General features: G+C 36.6%; 2 protein-coding genes across 2 annotated transcripts in view; one reads left to right on the top strand and one right to left on the bottom strand.

Annotated features, from left to right (window-relative positions):
* The first annotated feature begins 655 nt into the window (after positions 1 to 655).
* On the top strand, positions 656 to 11843 carry rmc1 (regulator of MON1-CCZ1). Its single transcript, XM_067434558.1, has 20 exons — positions 656 to 848; positions 1379 to 1455; positions 1776 to 1860; positions 1958 to 2014; positions 2430 to 2516; positions 2608 to 2748; positions 4057 to 4160; positions 4249 to 4338; positions 4443 to 4548; positions 5289 to 5397; positions 5546 to 5590; positions 5675 to 5728; positions 5807 to 5935; positions 7331 to 7437; positions 7557 to 7676; positions 7827 to 7904; positions 9720 to 9824; positions 10088 to 10156; positions 11047 to 11272; positions 11405 to 11843. The coding sequence occupies exons 1-20, from the start codon at positions 750 to 752 to the stop codon at positions 11482 to 11484; spliced, it is 1968 nt and encodes a 655-aa protein (XP_067290659.1). The 5' UTR covers positions 656 to 749; the 3' UTR covers positions 11485 to 11843.
* Positions 11844 to 14056: 2213 nt separating this feature from the next.
* The window catches only part of LOC137063328 (epidermal growth factor receptor-like), a 38459-nt gene continuing 30698 nt past the window's right edge, over positions 14057 to 21817 (bottom strand). The window contains exons 21-27 of the mRNA XM_067434398.1: positions 20719 to 20874; positions 19115 to 19190; positions 17785 to 17931; positions 17274 to 17371; positions 16780 to 16947; positions 16589 to 16658; positions 14057 to 16091 (exon numbers count right to left, since the gene is read on the bottom strand). Coding sequence (XP_067290499.1) covers positions 15778 to 16091; positions 16589 to 16658; positions 16780 to 16947; positions 17274 to 17371; positions 17785 to 17931; positions 19115 to 19190; positions 20719 to 20874 — 1029 coding nt within the window. The 3' untranslated portion in view covers positions 14057 to 15777. The remainder of the gene's footprint in view (positions 16092 to 16588; positions 16659 to 16779; positions 16948 to 17273; positions 17372 to 17784; positions 17932 to 19114; positions 19191 to 20718; positions 20875 to 21817) is intronic.

The raw sequence follows: 21817 nt of genomic DNA, 5'->3' as shown, positions 1-21817 counted from the left end.
CTCGCTTTCTTCCACTAATATTTATGAAAGATTGACACTCTCCCGCGCACCGTATTTTTTCAAAAAGTTTCGCCGAGCCGTTGACGCGGTCTTAAAAACGACGTGAGGCGTTGTGAACGACAAAATTACTTTTTTTATGAAATATAAATTAGTTATGCGTGTAATACAATTATGTATTTTCCTTTTCTTTTTTTTACAAAAACATTTATTATTATTTTAAATATATTTTTTTAAATCTTTGTTGGGTGACCGTTTATGGAAAGGCTTTTTTATGGTGAATGAACGTCTAAAAGGAGGCACATGAAAGTTTCTTTATCCTTGCTTTGTTAGAAATGTTGTAAAATTATTTTCAAAATCTTAACTGATCTGAAATGTAATTTCTTTAAACATGCAGATCATCGATGAGTCAGAGCAACCTCAACAATAAATCAATAAAATATACAAAATAGGGTTTTACTGTATAATAGAATGTCATATTTCAGATAGGCAAACTATGATTACTGTTCTGGCCAACCATAAAAAAATACAAGAAACTTTGAAATGAAACAAAGCTTGTTATATTATCCTATTATGCGTTTTTTAAATATATTTTATTATACATTTTACACATGCAGCGATTCCAGATGACGTCACATGAGCGCTTGAGCATCACATGACTGCCTCACGCTCTCTTCACGGACGCGGAAGTGGAAACACTAGCTAAAGTAAAAACATAACACTGCGAAATAAAGCACTCTTTATTAAACGATATGAGTGACGAATATTATCTAGAGCTAAGTGAAAACCCCGTGCAGTTTGAGAACGCATCGAGCGTCAACAATGTGTTTTTTGACGAGGCGAATAAACAGGTAAGAAGTGAACACGTTTAATTATTTGAAGTGTTGTAATTAACGTTCTATGAAAATATAAAACGATTTCAATGCGGTGTCGACAGGCAGCTTTCCTGTGCGGTGTTCATTCAATTCGGTGCACGTTGATTTACTAATTCATAACTGGAATAGCCTTTTTAGTTTATATACTAATATTAACTTTTCACTGTAACTGTATTGTGTGTAACAACTTTGTCGTCATGTATCAGGTTTATTGTTTTATGATATTGGTTTATATCCTTTAATGACAATGTCAAAAGCACTGTCTATACTGTGGTATCAGATGTTTTTTCCCCCATCTTTCCATATTTCCTTTGGTATTTGGTATAGTTATATTCGTGTAAACATGTTACTGTGTCTTTCAATTAAGAATATGGTATTACAGTGGAACACATGTCCAAAAACATTGGCATCAGGTTTATCACAATTATCACATAAGATTATGTTAGCAATCTGCCATGACGAATTATGCTTTCTGAGTATAATAGTGCATGTTTCATGTGATGTAGGTGTTTGCTGTACGGTCTGGTGGGGCCACAGGTGTTGTGGTTAAAGGACCAGATGACAAGAGCTCAGTGGCTTTCAGGTAAGTCAACTAAGATTTTCTTCATTTTTCTATATTGCATTATGTAAAGTGTTGCTTTTTTACTATTACTAAGTATATTCTATCATAGTAATTGTTAATATTTTAAATTAGCTTTTAATTATTTCTACACAGATTAAATTATTTTTTATTTCAGTTTAGGTTTTAATCATTTAATGCTTAAAAATACTTTTATTTCAGTTAGTTCAATTTAAGTTTTTCCTCTCATTTTTATATAAGCTTTATTTCAGTTACTGAAAAGCATTTTTTTATTAACTCTAACAACTCTGATAAAGATTCTTAAATTGTGTTTTGTTTGACAGAATGGATGATAAAGGAGAGGTGAAGTGTATCAAATTCTCATTGGGGAACAAAATCTTAGCTGTGCAGCGCACTACAAAATCAGTTGTAAGTATCATTCATTGGTTGTTGCTGTTGCAATAAATGCAGTTATTGTTTGCATGTTCCCTTTAAAATATCTTTCTTTCTCCCCCTTTTTTTTTAGGATTTCATAAACTTCATTCCTGACTATCCACACTTGGAATTCTCCCATGAGTGCAAGGTATATCCCTAAACAAAGATTGACTTTAACACCCTTCAAGTCAAGTGTTGTTTTCATTTCCTTCTTTTATATATTTATAGTTTTGCATAATTATAATTTTTATTTATTTAAAGAAATTACTACTTTTATTGAGCAAGGATGCAAAAGTGGCAGTGTTATATGTAGGTGTAATAAGAAGTGTTTCCTGAGCTTCAAAACAGCATATTAGAATGATTATTGAAGGATCAGATTTCAGCTTTGCATCACAGCATTACATTAACATTTAAACATGCATTCAAATATTTTTATTTAGTCATTTTAAATTGTTAAAATGTTTTTACTGTAGTTTTTATCAAATGTAGCCTTGGTGATTATACTATACACACATATTTCATTCACAATACATACTTTTGCTGTTTTCATTTAACATCCTCAGACAAAGAACGCCAGTATTCTCGGGTTTTGTTGGACCAACTGGAACGAGATTGTATTCGTCACTGACCAGGGAATAGAATTCTACCAGGTGAGGTGATGCCTCGAATCCAATCAGTAAATTAATTGAAGTCATTCTTTGTACCAAAGGCATACAGAATCCCTGTTTTTCCTCTGTTCAGGTGCTACCTGATAAACGAACCCTGAAGCTCTTAAAGAGCCAGAGCATCAATGTGAACTGGTACATGTATTGCCCAGAGACGGCCGTTCTACTCCTTTCCACCACCGTACAGGGCAATGTGCTGCAGCCATTTGCTTTCAAGGTGAGTTTGGTGGGTTTGTTATTTTCTAGCATGTAAGAGTTTTGCATCTGCAGATTTGAACCACAAGAGGGCAACAGTAAAACAGATTGACTTCAGTTGTACCCAAAGTAAATTGCATAAAGTCTTTCTCAGTAACTTTCAGGCTTTTCACTCTTAAAACCTGCGTAAACTGAATACCGGGTTATCTTGCTTCACGTTTCAAATTGTTCGTAATTTACCCAAGGGATAACAAATAATCCTGAGTTTTCATAAACTACCATTTCACACTACCTTCCTAAACCCAGGGTTAACATTCTTATTTTGTGCCATTTATTGGACGAATGCAGAGTGCAACATTTTTATATAAAAGCTCTAGCGTTGCGCATCCTCATCTGTACTATCAAGTTATTCCTGAATTAACTGGTCTATAAAGGCAAAAATAAAACGGCAATTGTCACATTTTGTGTCACCATTTGACATTTTCCCCCTCAAATGGGGAGCTTAGCATTGCAATGCGGGGATAACATCACAAAAACGGTGCTACAACTCCATATAAAAAGTCGTTTTAACCCCGCTTTTAAATTAAAAGTGTAAAGCGTAAGCGTTCCTTTACCCTTGGTTAAAAGTGGGGTTTAGAACGATGACAACCTAGGTTTAAGTACTGTGTGAAATGTCTTTTGTGTTTCTGATACTGGATTGTTATATCTTAACTTGCTTCTCTAATCTTAAAGGGATAATTCACCCAAAAATGAATATTCTGTCATGAATTACTTACCCTCATGCTGTCCCAAACCTGTAAGACCTTTGTTCATCTTCTGAACACAAATTAAGAAGTTTTTGATGACATCCGAGAGCTCTCTGACCCCTCCATTGACAGGCCCAGAACGGCAGTAAAAATATCATTAAAAAGTCCATGTGACTCCAGTTGTTCAACCTTAATTTAATGAAGCAACAAGAATACTTTTTGTGTGCAAACAAACAAACCAAAATTACGACTTTCTTCAACAGTTTCTTCTTGTCTGTGCCAGTCTCCTACGCAGTTTATGTTGTAAATACAGCGCAGATTGCTCTTCGCATGAGCAATGCTGACCAATGACAAGCTGCCTTTCACTGGAGTCACATGGAGTATTATAACTAAGTCTTTCATACCTTTATAGGCCTTGAAAGTGTTAATTAAATTGCTGTCTTTGGAGGGGTAAGAGATCTCTCTTAATTTGTGTTCCGAAGATGAACAAAGGTCTTACAGGTTAAGACTGACATAAGGGTGAGTAATTAATGACAGAATTTTCGATTTTGATTGAGCTAACCCTTTAACATTATTTTCTTAAGAGCGCGACCATGTCAAAGATGTCCAAGTTTGAGATTGAGCTGCCAGCCGTGCCCAAACCAGCCAAACTCAGCCTCTCTGAACGTGACATCGCTGTGGCTACAATGTAAGGCGTGTGTATGAGCACTCGAGCCATTAAATTGCAAAAATGCATGAAAAAGCAACAGTAGTGACACTTTTTATCTCAACTGTAGTTATGATCAGCTCTATGTAATGTACCTGAAGCATCACTCCAGAACCACTAACAGTCCTGGAGCAGAGGTGGTCCTCTATCATCTGCCCAGGTAACGTCTAGCACCAAATTGAGCTAAACAATATTTCTTCTTTTTCGATGTTCAGATCTGTATTTTTGTTTTTCTTACCTGTTTCTGCTTTGTTTTAATTGTAGAGAAGGCACCTGTAAGAAGACTCATGTGCTTAAACTAAACACCACAGGCAAGTTTGCTCTGAATGTGGTGGATAATTTAGTTGTGGTGCACCATCAGAGCTCACAGGTGAGTTCTCACAAGTGCTCAATCTTTTAATCACAAGATAATAAAGTGCCCCAATTATGTGTTTTTGGATTTTACCTTTCATGTGGTGTGTAATATAGCTGTTTGTGAATGTAAAAGGCCTGCAACGTTTCAAAGATCAAAGGTTAATAGAGTTATTGTCTCAAAAGAAAGAACCCATTCCTGAACTGCCTGTAATGAGTCGTCAGTAATTCCAGTAGTACTCTGCATGTATATTCATAGGTTTGTAACAAATTTGAATAACGCCAGCACAGCCAGGAAACAATGTCTAATTTTATCCCTAATCACTGTAGTTGTAGCTGAGGCCTGTAAGAGTTTGGTCCATGTCGTCGACATGTCGAGAAGACACTGTTTTCAGCGCTATAAAATCAAATCTACTTTGCACGCATTTCCAAAGGATGAGGTCTCGGGATTGAATTAATATGGTGAAACTGACGCCGTCATTACTGTTCGTATCACTGTTTATACACGTGTTGAGAAAAATTCAGTGCTGAAATTCAGATATGGTAATGGACGTTTCATTACCGACACGCACTGTAAGCCGTAGACCAATCACAACAACAGACTGGGCCATCTGACCAATCAGAGCAGAGTAGGCTCTCGGAAAGAAGATGTTTGGAGAGACCTAATTCAGACATAACCATATTAGCAAACCTGCATAAAATAATGGTCTGATCTGCTCTGTAGCTTGTTTGTAATGCTTGTGTCTTTTTGCATTTCAGACTTCACTCATTTATGATATAAAACTAAGAGAATTAGATAGTAATGTAAATGTGCATCAGCCTGTGCTTCCTGCGCGATCCATCAACCCCTTCAAGATCCCTCTCACAGGTGGGCAGTTTCAGCAAGACATCTTTTTAATTTTTAAAGTGACAACTCACTTTCAGTGATTTAACTATAACAATATTCCAAGCTTTATCTCTTTGTTTTCGTCTCGGAAAATGGCAAGAAGATAATTTTTCTTTCCACACTCTTGCAGGACCTGCGGCCGCTCCAAGTCAGGCCCCTGTGCCCTGTGAACTTTGTATCCTTGCTGGACAAACTGTAAACTAAAACTGAAATGTGCAGTACCATATTAACCTTCTCAAACTTTTCCTTAATGTTCAAGATTCATCTTCCTGGAGCGTTTTTCAGCCAGATATCATCATCAGTGCTAGCGAAGGTACTTTACTAAACGATGCACAAATAAAATCCAGTCTGTATTGTGATTGAGAGTAATGATATGTTCTCTGTGCGTCAGGATATCTGTGGTACCTCCAGGTGAAGCTCCAGCCCACGCTGAATCTCCTGCAGGATAAAGGCAAACTCATGGACTTCCTGTTGCGGAGGCGAGACTGCAAAATGGTCATATTGTCTGTATGCTCGCAAAGTAAGCAACAGACCACTCTATGATAACAAATACTTTATAATAGTTAGTTAATACATTTTTGTAAAGTGCTCTTATAATGCTGTAAATGTTCCTAGTTTTGTTTTGGACGTCTCCTAATAGGTTTACATGCATTCAAGGTCAAGAAACACTTACCTTTTCTCATAATATACATTGCAGCATCACTTCTTTGCTCACAGGCTTTTATCATACACACGATGCAACATGACACCAGACACGATGCAAAGGTTTTTGCTAATTTCACCCGTTGTTTAGACGCAGTTATTATTTTCATATCCAGCGTCGATGCACTTGCACCCATCTGTTCGCAAGTGAAAACGACTAAAACCAGCGTATTTTTTGTGTTATTTAAAGGCCACGTTAGTAATATGCGTCTATAGGCAGTGCACAGCGTGCATACACTCTGCTTATTACACACACGGGGATGCACAGCAGCACACAAACATGTTTATGTATAAAAAAAATACTGCTCGCAAATTCTGCCATGTAAACGGTGAATCCGCCATGTGGTGAGCGCAACTGGCTTTTTCAAAGGGAATGGGAGATGACACTCTTATTGGTTTATTGCATGTTGCGCCCAAAACACACCCATTACTCATTAAGAGACTAGGTACAATTCTTTTAGACCATGCCCCTGGCTCGCAGACAGTTTTTTTTTTCCATCGTTAAACTAGTTAAGGATTCGAACACGCTCTAAGGGCACCTGCGCCTTGTGCTTCTAGCCAAGTGCTAAGATTGTTAAAATAGGGCCCAAGGTGTCTGAAACGGTTCGATAAATGATTCAGTCTCTCTAAACCCCTCCTTTCCACGAGTCTACTCTCCTCTGATTGGCTAGATGGCCCAGTCTGTTATGATTGGTTGACTGCATACAGCGCGTGTCAGAAACTAAATACTCATTACCATATCTGAATTTCAAGATTTATTTACCCTTTTTTCAGATATATATATATATTTTAATTTTATATATTTAATTTTATTTAATATATATATATTAATTTTTTTTTTTTTTTTAAAGCTGAAAAACTAATGTTTGTGGTGAAAAGTACTATAACATACTTTTTAATTATTAATACTGTAACTTTAATTGATAATAATATTTTCCATGAAATTGTTTATTTTGACTTTAGTACAATTATAACAAACCACCCCGAGTATACAATATATATATAATAATATAGTCTGAATTCCCACAAGCCTTCATTATTATAATGAAGGAAGACCATCTGTGTGATTGAAACTGCACAATTGTTGTGGTTATCTCAGATATTTGCTATTTAAATTGAATAACCATGATTAAGCAATAATCGTGTCAGGGCAGGCCTATAGTGACAGTATATATCAGGGTTATTTTTAATAAATGAATGTCTTGTTCTTCAGTGCTTATAGGTGGCGATAAAGGGAACCTTTCTGTGGTGGCTACAGTGTTCGATAAACTCAACCAAGTGTACAAAGAATACCTGGATGCAGAGCAAGCTTACACGGCGGTCAGTACAAATTATTTTACTATACTGTACTGTACAATCCATATATGTATCTGTGACTGTGGTATTCATAAAAATAAAATAAATTTTTTTTTGTTAAACTGGCTTTTCTCTCTCCTCAGGCTATGGAATCAGGGCCCAGCCGCTCCAGCACCTCTTATAAAAGGCCTGTCCGGACACAGGCGGTGATAGACCAGTCGGACATGTACACTCATGTGCTGTCTGACTTCACTGAGAAGAAGGTCAATGAGTACCTGAGAGTTTTGTGTTTCAGGATGCAATTGCATGCATTTTTTCCTTAGTTCTGTAGGTTTTTAAATATCTCTGTATAAAGGAAAGCTAATGATTTGATATTTCTTATTCTAATGCTATAATTTGTCATCTTTGAACAGGGCGTGAAGCATAAGTTCATCATCGCAGTTCTCATGGAGTACATTCGCTCCCTTAACCAGTTTCAAATCCCTGTTCAGGTAAAAACAACCCAGTGAGGTATTTAAGGGTGTGTTCACACTTGTAGTACGGTTCGCTTGGTTTGCTTGGTCCAGACAAAAAAAATAAAAACATTTAGTCCTGGTCCATTTAGCATTCACATTGGCATTTTAACACTGAACCTAAAGACACCAAACTGAAAGGCATAGTGGATATGTTCACAACCAGATTGGTCGGCTTTTATTACATATATTTTGCAACCGTACCGTACATCCAAAACAACGCTGTGTGCTGGGCTTAATGAGATTGATGTATGTGTGTAGCTACATATAATGGTATTTTGACCAGCTGAGAACTCGGGAAGTGCTTATAAAATGTGTAAAGGAGTCAAAACACTGGCAGGAATCCCTCACACACACAAACCTAGATCTGCTACGAGGAGACACGGTTCTGAAGCATGTACCGAACTGAGATGGGCAACATCGAGAATATAATGAGAAAAATTCTGTCCTTTCTGGGGTCGCATCTTGTGACACCACGTGCTGTTTTTGGTTTGTTTACGTGTCTTTGGTCCGTGTTGCATTCATATTTCATTCGAACTGCGCCAGAGTTTGTTTGGAAGCGGACCGAGACCTATCTTTTCAGATGGCAGAGTTCACGCTTATTCAAATGAGCTGAACTAACAGAGCAATCGCACCAGCGTTTGTTTTTAATCGAGCCAAACATGCCAAGTGTGAGCACACCGTGAGAAATCTTTTTGACTTCTGTTCATTTGAGAAACTGTGATATCGTGCCTACATACTAATTCAGAGTACAAGCTGTAAATCTTGTATGGATCTGTTATTTGTGAACATTACAAAAACATTAATCATAGGTAGACGTTTTATACACTATGTTGGTTGGTATGTCATTCTGAACCATTCATTTATTTTATAAGCTCTGGTGTAACTGTAAACTGTATCTCAGGTTCACCTTGAGGTGTTTGTTGGATGTTTTGGTGTTAGGCGTTGCAGTTGCTTAGACACATTCTGCTTTGAGCTTCTTCAGTAACTGATAATAATCTTTGCTGTGGCCTCAAGCGCTACGCCACCCCCTTCAACATCTTTTATATTGAGGGCGTTCCATAAACTATGCCTTAAAACAAAAAATATGTATCACTGTCATTTGTTACTTTACATTTAAAAGAAATTTCACATTTAGAGTATCTTACACCAACCGCAGGTTCAGCCCATTGGAACAAATTGAGTTTCGGTGCAATTATGATTGAACATAGCTTAAGGCTGTAAACTTTGTATTATTAAAAGTATTTGATACTTGAACATTAAAAAGGAGCAACTAAATCTAACTGAAATAAAACAAGTTAAAGTACTAAAATGAATATAACTAAAACTGAAAAAATATAAAGAAAAATAGAAATTAAATTGAGGGTGAAAACTAAAAAAAATTAAGAAAAGCACATAAGTGATTAAAAATCCAATTAAAAGTGAAAATGTAAAAATAAAAGCTAATACAAAACAATAAATACTATAATAGTATATAAATAATATTAAAATAAACACTCGTCGCTTTCCTTAATTCATTACATGTGAGCAATTATATTTGGACTATTAATATTATGTTTTTAAGGCTTAGAATTCATATTTAGACCTTTTTTCAAAGCTTTTAAAATGATTTTTTTTTTCTAGTCGGATAGGTTTGATTTTGTCAATTCAAACTCTGGATCTGTTTAACTTGTGAGGCAGGCCTCAAAATTTAATCTTAGATGAAATCTAAGTCTCTGAAATCTCTGAGCAAGATTTGAGTGTGTTGTATTGTATGTACTATAGAGTGACTCTTTCTGTATCTCTCGTTTACAGCACTATTTGTATGAGCTAGTCATCAAAACTCTGGTCCAGCACAACCTTTTCTACATGCTTCACCAGTTTCTTCAGTATCATGTCCTGAGCGACTCCAAACCACTGGTGAGGTTTCCATATTCCAAACTCAATTTCTTAAAGGAGTAGTTCACTTTAAAATCAAAATGACCCCATGATTTATTCACCCTCAATCCTTTTTTTCTTCTTTTTGTTGAACACAATCAGAGTTATATTAATTATAAGCATGGGGTCATTTTCCTTTTAAAGTGAACCACTCCTTTAAATTAGAACACTACACACGTTTGGAAATGTCTTTTTTGCGTCAATAATCATTTCTTAATGCTGGCTCATGTTTTCTGCTTTTCTAGGCCTGTCTGCTGCTGTCTCTGGAGAGCACGTATCCTCCTGCTCACCAGCTTTCTCTGGACATGCTCAAGGTACAAAAAAACGCTTTATACTCGCATACATGTTCAGTTTAGATTATTTAAAGTCTAAGTTTGCTGTACTGGTTCCGGAACAGCAGTTTCTTTCAGTTTTCTTCCCTCTATTTGGCCCAAAACACTGTTCATGGTCATCAAGTTTAAAATTGAGACTACAAACATGGACGTTTTCCAGGTTTCCGTCTCCATATATATGATCTAGGGCCCTATGGTTTCCACGATGCAGAAAATGCTGACAGAATTGCGTGTCAATTAATTAGACATACATTTTGATTATTAAAATGTAATTATACAATTAAAATGGAGTCCAGAAAACAGAATTTGCTAAACAAATAAACTTTTCATAAATTGTATACATTTCATGATTTCAATTAATTAGACTTTTTTTTTTTTTTTGCCAAAAAGAATTAAAACTTGAAAAAATGGAATCCAGAAAAATTAAAACAGAAAAAAATGTCATTTGAAAAAAATTTAAACAGAATTTGATTATTTTTTTTAATTAACTGATTTCATAGGGCCCTAATGATTCTTTGCAGCCTTTAGTCAAAACCATTGTGACTAAAAGTTTACTAAGAAGTATTTCCTACTAAAGCACAGCGGTATTTAATTCTCTGAGCGTATCTATAGCAGGCTGGTGGCAGTGACCCTGGAGGCAACATGCCCAGTGCATTATGGGTGTTAAAGTTGTCCTACCTATTTGGCAAAAGGCAAAACAACAGCCCATTTTCTCTGTTTTCTGTAGCCAAGTAGCATTGATTAAAAAAATGTCCACCTTTCTACCATATTGGCAGCCAAGTTTTCCAACTGTGAATTAAAAGTCCAATTTTGCCAGCTGTGAATTAAGCTTAATTTAAAGTGATTGACGTGTGTTTTTGTGTGTATCACAGAGGCTGTCCACCGCTAATGATGAGATTGTGGAAGTTCTTCTGTCCAAGCAGCAGGTTTTAGGCGCTCTGCGCTTCATTCGAAGCGTCGGTGGCCACGACAATGTCTCCGCTCGGAAGTTTCTGGACGCTGCGCGGCAAACGAACGACACAATGTTGTTCTACACCATCTTCCGCTTCTTCGAGCAGAGGAATATGAGATTACGTGGAAATCCTGGTTTCAACCAAGGTAGGTAGTTTTGATGAATTATTGATGTGTTCTGTGTAGTTTTTACTCTCAAGAAATGGCTAAACATTGAAATCAAACAATACCATTTTTTCACATGATTGGAATTCCTTTGACATCATCTTCCTGTTCTAGGAGAGCACTGTGAGGAGCATGTGGCCTTCTTTAAGAAGACGTTTGGGGAGAACGCTTTGATGAAACAAGCCACGGCGTGAGGGACCACAGTAACAGTTGAAATGATGGTTTAACCAGAAGGAAACTGTATTCCATTGAGTAGCAAAATGAAAACCAACCATATGAAGCTCATATAAACACTAAAGGAAGTCCAGTGTTAAGAGACTTTAAAAGAGACGCTTTGCTGTCTTGTCTATGCATGTTTGCCATGAAGTACAGATGGGTTTAGGAGGATGGATCAGTAACAGCTTGGTGTTTCAATGGAGAATAACTCAAATCGCCCTATTGCAAGAGTGCTCAAATTAATGAACTGTATGTGAAGCTTGATCATGTATATATTTAAAAAAGAAATGTCTAGCTTTTACAGTATATATAATAAATATAATATGTTAATAGATAATCTCATCTGGCCTTCCTGTGAGTTGCCATTGCATTCTCTGGCTATTTTAATGCACATAAAATAATTGGTTCCACATCACAGGACTTCATTTTCACATTTCAACACAGTTTAATAACACTGCAATGTAACAAAGAGTGTTCATACAGATTTAAACCACATTAATGTTACCAAATACCTTAAACAGTTGACATACACAGGTGCATAATGTAGATGTCATGAAGATTGTGCTACATGAAATATGTTTACATACTAAATTAATGAAGATGATTTGTGAGATCTCGCAGTGGATGCAGTTTTAAAAGTTGCATTGGTTTCACAGTTACATTAAGGCTTCAGTAACGCTATTTTGAATGTCCACTTCAGACATTCCACAAACTAAAAATTAACTTTGCAACTACATGTCAACTAACAGTCAGAGTGTTAGTAGACTGTCTGCTTAATATCTGCTTGCAGTTTATTTTGATGCTCCTCAACAGACATTCTACTGACTATAAGTAACTACAGTTCCTTATAAACTTATTCTTCTAACCCTAACAGTCTACAAATACTCTGATGAGAGTTAGTTGGAGAGTAGTTATATAGTTAGTAACGGAATGTCTAAAGTGGCAATCTTTATTTCTGAATTTATTTAGCATTTACTGAATATTTCCTCCAATTTAGAGGTTCACTGTGTAACGTTTAGTGGCACCTAGTGGTGAGGTTGCAAATTGCAACCACTCACCTCTCCCTTTTGGAGCACAGAGAAAAACTACAGTGGCCGAAAGGAGAAAGATGTCGTCGTGTGAGACAGCAGAGAGTGACTAGCGCTCTGTAGAGCAGTTTGTCCTTTTAGGGCTATTGTAGAAACATGGAGGCGCACAATGGTGACTTCACTGCTCATTCTTAGGTGATAAAAACAACGGTTCATTATGTAAGGTCTTTATGCACCACTGAAAACATAGTTATGTATATTATATGGCATTTTTGTCAATAGATTCTGATAAATATTACACACTGCACCTTTAAAATGTAGTGTGTCTGGCCAACAAATGGCAACTTAATTCAAAATTGATGGGACCCTTCAGAGTTAAAATACCATAATGGCCTGTTTTTACCCTGAAATGTAAAAGTAGATTGTCTGATAAGTGCACACTTGTGTGAATGTGTCGAAAGAGACACAAACTCAGCTGTTTAAAGCAGAATGGGAAAGTAGAAGAGCCTTTTAACATCAAGAAAAGCCTTTTAGTAGGACTGCAGCTGCATTTCTTTCAATGAATATAAAGTCCAGTTGTTGAATTATTAAAACCAAACGTAAATGCCTGGTCAGCTGAAAAATTGATATTAGAGTCCATTAAGTGCAGGGTTCAAGGGTTCTTTGTGTGACAGAGGGTAGCATTCATCTACATGTGAATTTTACTTTATTGACATTTCCTATCTATTTACAGTGCATGCTATATTTACAATTTTTAATGTTAATCAGGCAGTTATGGTACATCAGATGGATTCACACTGCTTGGTTATTTCAATACAGAATTATTGGTGACACTTTACAATAAGCTTTCATTAGTTAACTCCATTTGTTAACTCAAACTAAACTTCTCCAGCATTTATTAATCTCACTGATGTTGATTTCAAACATTTTTAAATCAAAAGTTGTATTTGTTAATGCACTGTGTAATACGAACAAGCAATGAACAACTTTTTATTAACAATCACTAACAAAGATTGACTGATGTTGTAAGTAACACATTGCTCACTGTCAGTTCATGTTAGTTAATACATCAACTAATGTTAACAAATGAAACCTTATTGTAAAGTGTTACCGGATTATTAAAGGTGCTGTATGTAAGTTTTTGACTGTACTAAAGCATAAAAATACCATCAATTGTTTGCAGATATTTAGGAAACATGCTGAGTTCTCATACTCATTTCTCTGAAAACCAATGCTACAACCAGTTATTCTACTTTGAATTTATTTTTACTAATTTTTCTACTTTGAATTTATTTTATTTTATTTACTTATTCTACTCTTTTTTTTTACTCGTTTTTATTTTGGTTTGTGTAATTCCGCACGTTGCCAGTTTACCCAATAGTATTTCGACACCACAGGTTGCCAGTTGGCAGAAAACGCAGCATATTAAGGCCATAGAAACAAACAAACTGGGTCAGAAATCACAGATTTTACCCGACCTAAAATGGCTCGGAATCCATCTAAGAATCTCTATGAACATAAGCACATTAAAACAACTTTATTTTTCAGCCAACATCTGACAGAACTTTTTCTTTTCAGTCATCAAGAGCTCCTCTTTTCGAAACCTCTGACTCTGGTATGTACGCTCACTTTCCACAATCAATCAATTAATGATAGACATAAGCCCCTTTCACACTGCAATTCCGGCAAATACATGGATAATGCGACCCAGCATTTGTTCCCGGGCCGCTAGATTTGGTCCATTCACACTGCCAGCGAAATACCGTAATATGTACGCTTTCACACACAACCCGTAACGGTCCCGTATCGAGTCAACACGTGACATCCTGATGTGACGTAGAGCGGCGAGCGATCTCAGCTTCAGCGCGGATAGTAAGGAGATCCGTGGTCTCGACTTGTGTCCAGTTTGCCCACATTTCTGCTTGTTTAATTTTAGTTTCTTTTGTATACGAACACTCTCTTCATTTAAAACACGGACTAGCTCTTCTGGCACTGCCGGGTTGTATTATTGAAAAAACAAGCTCTAGGAGTCGCACGATAACTACGTACACGTTGCGGCATTAGTAGAACCCCGCAATGTTACTAGGTCCCCGACCCGGGTTCAATTCGGTAATCAATTCCGGGACGTGGTTGCTTTCACACAGAAAGCGACCCGGCAATATTGCGGGTCCAACATGCAGTGTGAAAGGGGCTATAGTGAATTTCTGTCCACATTTTTGCTTGTTGAATGTCGTGTGTTATTCAAGATTTACACTACCATTCCAAAGTTTGAGGTCAGTAAGATGTTTAAAAAAAAGTTTATGAAAAGTCTTATGCACACCAAGGCTGCATTTATTTGATAAAAAAATACAGAAAAAAACTAATATTGTGACATTTAAAAAATTTAAAATAATTGTTTTCTAATGTAATTCATTCCTGTGATCAAAGCTGAATTTTCAGCATCATTACTCCAGTCTTCAGTTCCACATGATCCTCTAGAAATCCTTCTAATATGATGATTTGCTGCTTTAAAACACTTTTGTGCTGCTTAATATTGCTGAGGAAACTGATATATTTTTTAAGATTTTTAAATAATGTGTTTATAAGTAGAAATCTTTTGTAACATTATAAATGTCTTGCTGTCTTTAATCAACTTTGATCAATTTAATGCGCCCCTTTCTGAATACATAAAAAACATTTATTATAAAAAATCGTACTGACCCCACACTTTTGAAAGATGCTATACCTCGGAAGTAAAATTGGGGTTTTGGGTCTCCATTTCATGTTGACTTTTCCACAGACCCAGTCGTGCGCTTTTAGCATGCTCAATTAGTCCATCATGATGTTTAGCTAGTAAATATGGACTTAATAATGTTAACCCAGGGTTTACAAATACTACCCAGGGTTCATTACTAAATCACAGTAAACAGTTTTAACAATAGGAAGTGTTAAAAGCTGATTTGGGTTCAATAAATTAAGTTAAGCTACATCAGACGACAACATTCATCAAAAGCTTCAATTAAACATAAAAAGAAATACTGAAATGTGCTCTAGCTTGACATTCAACACATTACTCACAGCTTAATATCTCGTATACCCCCTTTCAAGAAGAAGATAATTACGGCAGTTGCCTTCAAGCATTTTCAGACGTCCTCCCAGCGAAGTGACTCGCTGATTCTCTTTAAGTAGCTGCAATACTTACACAGGTTGTGTGTGACTCCCAGCAAGTTCAAGCAGTGCAATTCATATTTTTGAGCTGTTTGTCTAACGTACGTGAGACTGCATGGCTTTGCTAAGTCCCAGGTAGTGTAAGTTCTCCGTTGCAGGAAGGAAAAGGACATCGGTGGTGGAAGAGGGCAGGAAGTCCTGCTGGTAGTCCGGGTTGTCGAGACTGGCACATGGGGATCGTGGTAGAGTAGCGCAGGACGTGTTCAAGTACTCCGGACCCTCAGGTTTACAGCCGTACACATCTATATATCCGTTTTCTGTCTGTACACGGGCCGGACTGTCGTAGTTTGGGTTGATCCTATTGCTTTCTGTGGTCATGTCCTGGTTCATGTACTCAGTGGGACTCTCAGCTAAAAATAAGCAGAAGAGCAAAAATTAAATTATAAGATGAGAACTTTATGGGTCACTGATAAACAATATTTGGTGAGTGTAAGAATGTGTATTCTTTGTGTTAACTAAAACTACAACTATTAAATATGTTGTCAGTAACTGAAATAGAGTATAACATTAATATTAGATCAAGTAGAATTTAACAAAACATTTTTAAATTTGCCAGAATTAACTGAAATAAATTGTAGTAATACAAGTATTAAAACTGGAAAAAATGTATTTAAGTTATATAGAAATATTTTTTTTAAATTGCAAAAGCACAAATTTACTAAATAAAAATGAAAACTGAAAATATATAATTTAACACATATATATATATATATATATATATATATATATATATATATATAGACATGCATACATACACGCGCACACACACACACACACGTATAAATATTTACATTTTTAACATTTTTTTAAATAACATGACAAATATAAGATTAATTCAACAAAATACCTGGCAGCATCAGGTCTTTATGCGTGGGGTCTGTAATGTAGCGTAACATCACACCATTCGTGTAGTTCTCCTTAAAACAATACACAAAATATGAATAAATCATCTTCCAGAATGTCTGATGAAGGGTAACTGGCTTATAAATTATAATACTCCATAGAAAATGATGCTTGGTCTAAGACAGAGATACTGACGGCTGAATTGTGCTCCTGAGACACCGGTTGTTGCGATTGGTTGAAGAATCTTTTGTTGGGCAGCAGGTATTCCTCCGCATCTACCACACCATCCATATCCTCTGTACTTATCCACGACCTGTAGAACTTGAAATCCGTTGGGCTGGGCAGGTATGTTGGATCATCTCCCTGTGTGTAATGGAAAATTAAATAGCAACAAAAACTGGTTAATAATCAAACTGCTTCTTATTTGAATACATTTTTAATATATAGTTAAATTTTAGTTTGAAACGATTAAATTTACACTTTTAAAATTTAGTTCAAAATTATTTTAAATATAAAAATATAAATAATAACAATAAATTGTATTGTAATAAAAAAAATTCAGGTTTATTTTTTGTAAATTTTGTGTCTTTAGCAGCACCACTCTGAATTGCAAAAATCACCTGTTAAAGATGATTTTATTTTTTATTTTTCATTTCCAGGAGGAATGCACAGATCTTTTTATGAACTACCTGAACGACAAGGTAGCGGGACGGATCTCGGGCCATTTTTGAGAACTCTGCCACAAGTTCGCGGAAGGGAGGTCTGCTGTCAGCGTCGATCATCCAACCTAGATGTAGATATAAATGTATGTTCTGTCATGTCAACTGACCTTCAAATGCTGTTATATGTTATGCAATTATGTTACAAATAGACACAATGCCATTGTTTTTTATCATGTTCATCTGAAATGTTTGTATTTGGGTTAATCTTTAACATTCGACTAACTATAAGTAACTTTCAATCTACATGCCAACTAACTCTCATTAGAGTATTAGTAGTAGTACTAGTTGACTTGTGGTTGCAAAGTTACTTTATAGTCAGTAGAATGTCTAAAGTGGACCATCAAAATCAATGTTTCTATAATCTATATTCATATAATCCTATATTTGTACTGCATTTATTGTCTATGACAGGAATTTTCAATACAGTAGCCACATTATAGCTCATTTAGACATTTTGAATTATGATTTTCTGACTCACATTTGACCATGATCATATACACGTCTATAGTGCAGATGGATGGCTGCGGTAAACGCTCTCCCTTCTCCAGAATATCTGCGATCTCTCTTGCTGGGATTCCATCATACGGTTTGGATCCGAATGTCATCAACTCCCAGACAGTGACCCCTAAAGAGGACAGGTATACCAATAAACACTTTATGATATGGTTAATTTCATTTATAATACTCTAACTACTGAATTGTTCATATGTACAACATGTATTATGGAAAAATTAACATTTACAGTATTTATTAATTTGGTTTATTACACAGCTCTGTGAAATACTTGATTCTGATTGGTCAATCGCGCATTCCAGCGGTATGTTTTTCCAGATAACAACCGCTCATACGGGTACTACAAATTATCTTGACCGGTACTACTTCTATGCTTAACGCTGGCGCCATCTTGTGGTTGTTAAATACTTAAACAGCCATGGCTACAATGGAAGACTTCAAGGTGGGTTTCCTTTAAAGTTTTAAATGTGGATATTTTTCTTACATAAACGCATCGATTAGAATCAGAAGGCTCTATTAACCCATCGGAGTCGTGTGGAGCACATTATTTGATGGACAGTTGCATTTTTTATAGACTTCAAAAACAGCTACAACTACTGCTTGGATTAACGTTAGCCTGGACTTTTAAAATATAACTCCGATTGTATTTGTCTGAAAGAAGAATATCATATACACCTATAATGACTTGAGGGTGAGTAAATCATAGGCTTGGTTTCATTTTTGGGTGAACTAACTCAACATTTAGCAGCAATAGATAAAGGCTTAAAGCAGTTTGGAACAGCTTTGTGTAAGAGCTAATAAAATATTTAATCTCAAGACAATATTTTGTGTCTAATTTATTTGAGACTAGTAGCCGTGTGATAAGCGGGATAATGTACACCCAGCCGGTTATCACAGAATAAATCCAGACAGAGTGATCAGGACCCCGACGCGAAGCGGAGGGCTACTTAAAATACTGTTTTAGTGTCTATAGATTAAAAATGTAATTAGCATTAATATTTAAATTGCGGAATCCCTATATGTTGACATAAAATATGTTTTGCATTGATTTAAGCCATTTTGCTCATGATCTATAGATGCTTGTTTCTGCAACAGAATAAAAAAGGTAATTGTGACTTTTTTTCTTAAAATTGAGATATAAAGTTGCAAATTCAAGACAAACTCGCTATTGTGAGATAAAAAGTCGCAACTAACTTTTTTATTTATTTATTTTTCCCTGATAGAAACAAGCTTCCATATATGATCTAATAAAGAATGCAGTTTGTATTGTATAATATGTTGTAATAAGCACTTACCATAACTCCAAACATCACTTTGATGAGTGTAGGTCCAGTGACGAATCGACTCAAGAGCCATCCACTTTATGGGCACCTAAAAAACATTTAGCAAAGGCAGCGAAATTAAAGGGCTAGTTCTTTAAGATCTTCTTAAAGCTAGGGCTTTAAGATCTTTTTAATGAAATCTGAGAGATCTGAATGAACCTCATTGGTTCCTGATGAAGCTTAAACGTGCTGCGTAACACAAGAATGAACCTCATTGGTTCCTGATGAAGCTTGAACGTGCTGCGTAACACAAGAATGAACCTCATTGGTTCCTGATGAAGCTTGAACGTGCTGCGTAACACGAGAATGAACCTCATTGGTTCCTGATGAAGCTTAAACGTGCTGCGTAACAGGAGAATGAACCTCATTGGTTCCTGATGAAGCTTGAACGTGCTGCGTAACACAAGAATGAACCTCATTGGTTCCTGATGAAGCTCGAACGTGCTGCGTAACACGAGAATGAACCTCATTGGTTCCTGATGAAGCTCGAACGTGCTGCGTAACACGAGAATGAACCTCATTGGTTCCTGATGAAGCTCGAACGTGCTGCGTAACACGAGAATGAACCTCATTGGTTCCTGATGAAGCTTAAACGTGCTGCGTAACACAAGAATGAACCTCATTGGTTCCTGATGAAGCTTGAACGTGCTGCGTAACACGAGAATGAACCTCATTGGTTCCTGATGAAGCTCGAACGTGCTGCGTAACACAAGAATGAACCTCATTGGTTCCTGATGAAGCTCGAACGTGCTGCGTAACACGAGAATGAACCTCATTGGTTCCTGATGAAGCTTAAACGTGCTGCGTAACACGAGAATGAACCTCATTGGTTCCTGATGAAGCCTAAACGTGCTGCGTAACACGAGAATGAACCTCATTGGTTCCTGATGAAGCCTAAACGTGCTGCGTAACACGAGAATGAACCTCATTGGTTCCTGATGAAGCTTGAACGTGCTGCGTAACACGAGAATGAACCTCATTAGTTCCTGATGAAGCCTAAACGTGCTGCGTAACACGAGAATGAACCTCATTGGTTCCTGATGAAGCTTGAACGTGCTGCGTAACACGAGAATGAACCTCATTGGTTCCTGATGAAGCTTGAACGTGCTGCGTAACACGAGAATGAACCTCATTGGTTCCTGATAAGGCTTGAACGTGCTGCGTAACACGAGAATGAACCTCATTGGTTCCTGATGAAGCTTGAACGTGCTGCGTAACAGGAGAATGAACCTCATTGGTTCCTGATGAAGCTTAAACGTGCTGCGTAACACGAGAATTTGGACTAAAACAGAAAATTTGGACTAAACCACTCAATTCATATGGATTATTTTTGTGATCTCCTTATGAACTTTGAGTTTATTTGTGTTCTGAAGATGAAAAAAGTATTTGGAATGACATTAGGGTAAGTAATTAGTGACATAATTTTCATTTTTGCGTCAACTATCCCTTTAAGATTTTCTTGGAAATATTAACAAATATTCACATGGAAATGCATTTCAGTTTATATGTTTGCAAGTGATTTTGAATCAGTATTGTTCTACCGCTGTGAATCAGTGGACTGTTCATGCGCGACCTACTTTCCCTCCGTCAGCGTGATATTCCTTCTCGTCTGAACCCAGGAGTCTGGCCAGGCCAAAGTCAGTGATCTTCACATGGTTAGGAGTCTTCACCAGCACATTCCTGGCCGCTAAATCACGATGGACCAGGTGACGTTCCTCCAAGTAGGTCATTCCCTGTTGAGAGGGGCATAAAGATGTCAATGAATGCTGTGTGCGTGCAATCAGCTAATTCTCAGGCACTCAGCACTTTCAGAATCACTAGTTTGCTGTTTTCAAGAGGAAATGCAGTGCATTTATTTATGAGAGTTTTGTGAGCGCAGGACCTTTTAGTTTATTTATTTATACACAATTTTCAACATAAATATTTATTTATGCACTTGGTTTATGTACGAGGTTTATGCAAGGAACCTGGTTAGGAACCTGGGTGTGCTCTTTGATACCAATTATCATTTGAAAGCCACGTTTCTAGCATCTGTAAAACTGCATTCTTCCATCTTTAAAATATATCTAAATTGCGACATATGCTCTCAATACAAAATGCTGAACAGTTAGTTCATGACTCTCGTGATGACTCAGATCTTCAATATTCAAATATTCTGAACTAATATCTAATCTGACTTCTGACTTGTAATGTTGCCTGAATCATAATCATAGCTGCGTTTCCATTGCAGATTTGCGAAAAACTTTTGCGATATTTCTTAAATGTCGATAAAAAACTGTTGCGAAATGACAGCGTTTCCATAGCTGCAGTTATGCGACTAAAACATATTACTTTCCTCTCGCGATAGGTCAGTCCAAAATGATGGCACTTGGTAGGTTTGTACATCCCATCCATCACACTAGCCATTATTTTTATTGTAAGGAGACATATGTGTTATCCAAGCATTAATGGCAAGGAAAGCCCCTTAGGTTACTTAAGCGGCACGGATATGAGGTGTGTGTGTGTGTGTGTGTGTGTGTGTGTGTGTGTGTGTGTGTGTGTGTGTGTGTGTGTGTGTGTGTGTCAGATCTGCTTCAAGGTCTTCATGATAATGTAGCATTTCTGTGTTTAGAATCCAGTATTACTGTAATCCTATATTGTCTTTTATGAGTTTAATAAAGAACTCCATCTCGTCTT

This window comes from Pseudorasbora parva, chromosome 24 (genome assembly GCF_024679245.1).
Source record: "Pseudorasbora parva isolate DD20220531a chromosome 24, ASM2467924v1, whole genome shotgun sequence".
Classification (NCBI taxonomy): Eukaryota; Metazoa; Chordata; class Actinopteri; order Cypriniformes; family Gobionidae; genus Pseudorasbora; species Pseudorasbora parva.
The sequence above is the reverse complement of the archived record's forward strand: the minus strand, read 5'-3'. Positions and strand labels throughout refer to the sequence as shown.